General features: G+C 33.6%; 1 protein-coding gene across 7 annotated transcripts; it reads right to left on the reverse strand.

Annotated features, from left to right (window-relative positions):
* Positions 1-231: 231 nt before the first annotated feature.
* On the reverse strand, positions 232-6,295 carry LOC107765985 (uncharacterized). Of its 7 annotated transcripts, none has more exons than XR_001643564.2 (7): positions 5,876-6,294; positions 4,162-4,571; positions 3,879-4,082; positions 2,319-2,404; positions 2,103-2,228; positions 1,572-2,000; positions 232-455 (listed from the first exon to the last, which is right to left on the reverse strand). XR_001643564.2 is itself a non-coding variant. In XM_016584695.2 (4 exons), the coding sequence occupies exons 2-4, from the start codon at positions 4,360-4,362 to the stop codon at positions 2,327-2,329; spliced, it is 483 nt and encodes a 160-aa protein (XP_016440181.1). In that variant the 5' UTR covers positions 4,363-4,571; positions 5,876-6,295; the 3' UTR covers positions 2,318-2,326. The 7 variants fall into 7 exon arrangements, 1 of the variants encoding a protein (XP_016440181.1); XR_001643567.2 differs by having other exon boundaries at positions 3,879-4,033; positions 5,876-6,293; XR_001643565.2 differs by lacking the exon at positions 2,103-2,228 and having other exon boundaries at positions 5,876-6,293.
* Between the last annotated feature and the right edge of the window lie 692 nt (positions 6,296-6,987).

The raw sequence follows: 6,987 nt of genomic DNA on the forward strand, positions 1-6,987 counted from the left end.
TTTCTTTAAGCTATCGTAACGGTTACATTTGTGTTTGGAACGATTTGTAGATCATTTTGGAACAGTTTATGGGACCTATTGCCAACGGTTTACATTGCCTACTGGAACGCCATTTGTGTCCTATTGCAACGGTTCTGGTAGGCTATTATATCAATTCAATTAAAACCAAAATATAGCACCTGTTATAAATAAATATTTATACATATAATAAACTAAAATTTAAATACATCATAGAATGAAACTATTAATAATACAAAATTATCCATCAAGCAAATAATATCCATAAAGCAAATGTTCTACCTCATGAGTGCATAAGTTTAGTACATTTCAAGAGTGTAAATAAATTTCAAAAAATATTGGTAACAAAAGATTCCTAGAACATTCATCGATAACAATTCAAAATTCATCTCAAGTAAGGTCTAGTTCTTCATCGTCCATTTCTTGATCTACTCCACCTACAAAAAAAGATAAATAAAATTATTACCCTTCAAGAGAACCGGTCTAAGAATACTCAAGCATTTAACTATTTTCGTTCTTCTTTTATTAATCCAACTTATTCATCTCAACAAACTATACACAACATTATAACAATTTGATATTATTACCAAGGACCAAGACTTTCAAACTATCAAGCTATGATGGCAAAGTAAATGGTAAGTTGATATTATAACAATCAGCTTAATACTTTTAAACACATGTTGTGCCAACTCTGCATTAATACTTTTGTGTCTATATATACACTAGCTGTTCCTTTGAGTTTGCATGAACCAAAATCAAGTTTGAAATTATGGGTTACAGAAAAAGGCTAGGCGCAGAAAGGGTACTCATGAAATCAACAAAGAATACAAGGAGAATTAGGGGGAGGAGAAGATCAAGAATGAGCTGTGTTTTAAATGATGATCTTCAACAGCAGCAAGACAAAGTGGTGAAGCTGCAGAGGCTAATCCCAGGGGCAAGCCAACTACCTTCTCATCAACTGTTTCTTCAAACTGCCAATTACATTATGCAATTAAAGCTGCAAATTCATGTCTTGCAATCTCTTTTAATTTTTTTTTATCACCAGATCATCATCATGCCTAGCTAAGCATCTGATCAACAGCATGCGTGAACATCTTAAATTATAGCCTATTTTGCTTTCGAGGGTTAATTAGTTGTAGTTTGTTTTTCTTGTAAGAATCTCATTTATGGTCATTTCATCAGAAAACATATACAGTCTTAGGACATATATTACTTTTGTGCTCAATTGAAATTAAAATGTATCTTCGTACTTTGATATGTTACAAAGTTTTTTCCTCGCAAAATGAATGTTTGAATTATTCAAAACTTCTCTGTTTCCTTATACTGATAATATAGCTTTATTGCAAGTTTTCTTTGAATTTGGGATTCTCAAGCCTACTCATGGATTTAAGTTTGAAAGATTGGGAAGTTGACAAATAGAAGGTGAGATTTCACCAGAAAGATTGAAACTTTGGAGGTTAACAGTAGAGATGAAAGATGTACAAGTGATACCAGTCCAACTAAAGCTCTAAGAAGAAATAGAAGAAGATGTATAACATTTGGTACGTACTGACCTTGATTGTTACTACCAGCAGATGGTCGACTGTTTAGTTGAACAACAGCTTGTTGTGCAGAGGAAGCATCCACAGGTGAACGTGCACTAAGCCTTAACATGTCAGGATCAAGTCGCAAATCTAGATTCAAACGCTAAAGTCGTGCGATGACGATCATTGTAATATTTTGTTCCATAGCATCCTTTTGTTCGTTCAACTTTTCATGCATTCTTTGTTGCATCCTCTCTTTCATTTCCTCTATTTTCTGCTGCATCCTCTCATCAGCATCTAAAGAAGATCCAAGATTCCCTTTTTGCCCTTTTAACAAAGTCTTCGTCCATATAATCTCATGCGACCTGGATGTTCATGTCCCATGACTGAAGCAAAAGCATCAACTGAATGACTGCCATCTTCACTTTCCTGAGTTGATTGTATTCTCTCCATTTTAGCCTACAAACCAAATACGAGAGAAAAGAGTTTTAAGTAACTAAAATTGAATCAATAATTAAACAAATAATAATCACGACAAACTTTAAATTAGAAATCTCGTACAATTTTACTAATCGTATTGTCATATGAGCTTTTGTATACTCGGCCAAGTTTTCTTTTTCTTGTAGCCACAAAGATGTCCTTACTTGACAGAGTATCTAAAGTATTAGAGACTTCCTTCTTTTTTTCCTAGTTACATGAAAACAGGTATAAGAATCTTTCCATATAAAGTTAGCAAGTTCATAGTTTAAAAAAAATAAGAAAGATAAAACATCAAACCTCGTGAATTAGAGCAAAGGTGTTCTGCCAGCAGTGTGTGGACACTTCAACTTACTTCGATTCTCTGTATTAGTTTCGGACATTTCCTGCAAATAAACGAGTCAACCAATAGCAACCAACAGTGATGCCTATTACCTACATCAAGACCCAAGACTACACTCATAGTATTAAAGCTTGCTTGATTAAGAGGTCAAACAATGCAGCCATCTAAAACTGTTGACTTAAACTCGGTCATTCTTTACATGACAAGAGGGATTATTAAGACAGTTATTGACATTTTGGCATCAGTTATTCATCATTTACTGTTGTAATCTCTGTTCCATTTGCTGTATCAACTACATTTGCTGTCTGATTAAACCAAAAAAAAATCTCCTTTTTTTTTCTTCAGAATTGTTTACTAATCTAACTACATCGTGTGTTGTACCTATTCTAGAATCAAAAAGCAAAATAAAAGTATAATATCAAAATATAAAAAGTTGAAGAGTTTGTCTGTTATTGCTTTTTAGTTGGTGAATTTCCAAAGTTGATAATTTAAGTAACAAATACTCCTATATTAACAGAATGTTGATTGACAATCTTCAATGTTAATGTCAAACAAAATCTAATACTAAAATCTGAGCCCTTTTCTTTCTTCAATTATTTCATTAATATTTGAATTGACTGATTCAAATGGCAACAGTAAAGACTGAAGCATGAATTCAGTGTCTAACACTAAGCAAAAGACGTTATTAATATTATACGACTAGCTATCTGTGTTACAAAATATTTTACTGAATTTATAGACTATCGAGATCAATGTTAAAATTATCACGAAGTAACAAGTACTAATAAAATTTTCTAACTTGGTTCTATAACCTCTATATTAGAAATCTTAATAGAAAAAAGGTGTTAATACATTAAAATATGATATATGGTATATTATATGTGTCTCAAGTTATATTGCCTATGCTCCTTTTGTTAGTTTTTTACACTTGAAGAAAACAGAGAAAATGTGGTTTGTGCCATCTAAAACTGCTGACTTAGATGCTAAGGGATTCTTGTATGAAGGGTTCGAGCATAATCCTCACTACTGAGCTAACTATATATTAATCAAAAGCCAATTATTGCATAATCCTCACTTTTTATTAGCATCACAAACTGAAAAAGAACTAGCTATGGTAGCACCCTTGTACCTCTTCATAAAGAAATTAGCAGAATACTGAGACATTGATCTAATCCACTCATCTCTAAGCTATGAACAGAAGTCAGCAACCAAATAGAAATATGGACCAAAGAAACAAGACCAATCGATAACCAATTAGAGCGTCTATTCACCACATTTTACTCAATCAAGTAATTTGCAAGAACAATTATCAAACAGGCTGCAATGAGCCACTGATACATGCAAAGATGAACACAAATTAAAACTTGAAGAAGAACAATATCCTATGCTTAGTATATACATTACAGTTTCACAACCAAAACTGTAATGTTTGGTACTATTTTACTTATAATTCTTTTGACTCAGGCACCAAAAAATAATTATGTTAAAACAAGACAAGAGATTCTGGATGTAATTACCTTGTGTGGATCGGAGTTCCAATATTTAAGAAGATCCTTAAAGTGAGATTCTGGAACATCTATTGGCCTATCCTCCATTCGAAGCTCATCATTCTCATAGGTTGTGAAGTGGGTTGCCTTCAATTGACTCTTATACTTTCTCCAAGCACTACAAACTGATTCAAAAACCCATTGTTTCGCCTCGTCAGGAATGTCATATTTTTCCTATAAATTTAGTGCAATTGGGTTAGTGTAAGAAATAAGAAATATCATCCATGTTTATTGGACATTGGGAATTTCATACCTTGATATATTTCCACATATCATCTTTTGTGTCTAGTTTCCTCCAATTAAATACATTAAGAGGGTAAAAAGTCTCACTCCTTGCCAATGTGCCGAGGAAGCTACCCAACTCTTTTACAACCTCTTTAGTAGGAATAACAGGTTGATTATACTCATTTAGAAAGATTATTTTACGCTCCTTTCTACCATGAACACTTGGCATTTGAGTACCACCTTTTTTTCTTTTTGGCGAGGAGGGGCCCGCAATAGTACAAAACAAAGATAATCATTAATCACTATTTTTAGTTAAGTTTATGATTACAATTTATATATATTTGCCTTGTTCCTCAATTTGTTCAGCTGCTTCATGAGTGGTAGAATCATCAGATCGTTCATGTACTCCCTGTGATGCAGAATTTTTACTGAAGAAACCTGAAAATAGACTTAGGAAACATTACAATCAAGCTCCTTGTGCGTAATCAGATTTAACAAGCTATAGTTATTGATCTAGCACACAAGTGTTAGTTATGCAGTAACGTGGTATTAAAGGCTAGAGTACTATTTATAATTCATCACAAATCTTGAAACATGTCATTTCTTGAGCTTTTACTTTTTGAGTCAATAAGTGAATTCCTCTGGGAGATGCTGACTCTTTATAAAGAAATAACACATGCATACTACAACTGGACATATGTTTTTTTTATTCCAAATTTTGTTCAATTTAGTTAACTTTTTCAATGAGTAGCCAAATCATTAAGAAGGCAAATCAATTAGCAAGAAAGCTTAAAGCATGGTAATATCTCACTTGACTTCTTCATTTGCGTCATCTTTATGGTTCAATTACTGGCGTTCACTTCTCGGATAAAGTGTAAGTGATTCAACTAATATTTGCCTTTGGTTTATATTTCTGGTTGACTGTTTCTTGTATGCTTGTGCTATATACAACAACTGGTGGCCAATGTTATCAGTTTTGTCAAAGAAGTGTGAGCTACATACCGTGGTCTTATTTCTGCTTTTTGTAAGCACATTTGGCTCTAATTGTTGCTAACTAAGAAGTTTACTTGGTTTTGACAGCTCTTATGTATGTTCAAGTTCCCATGTCGTGCTTATTCTTTGGTGGTGGGTCCACACAGCTTCTAATAAGTCAGATGGCGGGGGGTAAGATACTTTAAAATGTGCAAAAGCTTCTTGAATCTCCTCTATTAGATTTTCTTACACACTGCTATAGGAATTGTGTTTTTTACCAATGGAAACTGAGAATAAACTAAGCCTTTTTTGATGTTGAATAAAGAGGAATTCAAAGTTATAAATAATTGATAACAGTAATATGTGCTATTACTGTTATCTTCTAGTCACTTTGGGGAAATGGTTTTCACATACATAGAGACAAAAATTGAAAGGAAGGAACAAACAATATAATCATTCCTAATATACTCATGATAGCATTGCTCCTGTCAAACACTGCACCTAAAGTAAGTGTTAAGGTTGGGTTTCAATGAAGTACATTAGTTGTGAACTTCAAATGACAAACAATACAACGAAAGCAAATAAGGGTAGGTCCCAGACAAGATAAAAGGCAAAAAATATCGCAAGTTTCCATTGTCAGTTGAGATAAAAATCATCAAGATCCAAACTTTATAAAAATTTGAAACTCTACTATGACAAGTTATATATCTTCCACATAAATGAAATTACCATAAAGATACAACTAAAAGATAAGGTAATAAACTGCATACCACAATTGCCTTTTTGACTGTAGTAACAACTCTTTTCTTTCTCCAATTCAAAGACGAAGGAATATCAACAATACCAATATCACTTAAAACACCAGCAGAAGACGACACATTAAACCTAAAATTGAAGAATTCACTGTTAAATTAATTTTGGAATTTGGGGATTTGGGGAAGGTCAGCAACTGTCCTTGAAATGAATCTATAAGGAGTTGAAAGACACTAGAAGTAGAAAGATCATAGGTTTCTAGATTTGGATTTTAGGAGTGAAAGAGAAGACTTTGGAGGAATGAATCTTTGAGAGGCTAAAAGAAAGAGATTTGGTTTTGCTGGATGTATCCAATAGTAGTACTGATCTTTGGACTTTGGATGTATCGAAGAGTATACTGAAGGTGGGCGGGTTTAATTACTGGGAAAAGGGGAAAAGGGATTTAACTTTATACTTACATTATTAAAATTAATTAAAAATATAAAAAAAATAAGGGTTGATTTTGCGGGTTTAGAAAATTTCAGGCGGTAAAATGAGGAGGGAATGAAAACCATTCCAATTAAAAAATATTTCTCCCCAACCATTCCCATAAATATGTATAGTGGAACGGTTTATAGATCCGTTGCGGAAAAATCTTCTATGGCAACGGTTCTGTTACAATTGCAACGGTTTGATAGTTAAAGTGTACTTATACCACCCAAATGCTATTGTAACGGTTAAAACCGTTACTATATCCGATCTATGGCAACGGTTTGTGAACCGTCGCCAAAAAAACCATAGTCGTAGGCCCATTTTCTAGTAGTGGTAGCTTCGTAGTGTTGAATGTAACGTGTGTGCAAAATTTCAGGTCATTCGGACGAGGTTTGATAGACTTTTTGATCGAAAGCGTATTTTTAGAGTTTTTTTGGATTCTTAGGCTTGAATCCGATGAAAAATAGGTGTTTTGATGTTGTTTTGAGCGTTCTGAAGGTTGGAACAAGTTTGAATGAAGTTATGGAATATGTTGGTAGGTTTGGTAAAAGTCCCGGGGGCCTCGGGATGATTTCGGATGGTTGACGGAAAGATTTTTGGAATTGGAGTTGCAGCTTCAGCTGTTCTGCTATCATAACCGCACCTGCGAGTGTGGGAC

This window comes from Nicotiana tabacum, chromosome 21, assembly GCF_000715075.1.
Source record: "Nicotiana tabacum cultivar K326 chromosome 21, ASM71507v2, whole genome shotgun sequence".
Taxonomy (NCBI): domain Eukaryota; kingdom Viridiplantae; phylum Streptophyta; class Magnoliopsida; order Solanales; family Solanaceae; genus Nicotiana; species Nicotiana tabacum.

Coding starts and splice junctions, on each gene's coding strand:
- LOC107765985 (XM_016584695.2), bottom strand. CDS start 4,362: ATGCCAAGTGTTCATGGTAGAAAGGAGCGTAAAATAATCTTTCTAAAT. Junction 4,083..4,161: donor ATATGTGGAAATATATCAAG/GTATGAAATTCC, acceptor CTAAATTTATAG/GAAAAATATGACATTCCTGA. Junction 2,405..3,878: donor GGAACTCCGATCCACACAAG/GTAATTACATCC, acceptor GTTTATTTGCAG/GAAATGTCCGAAACTAATAC.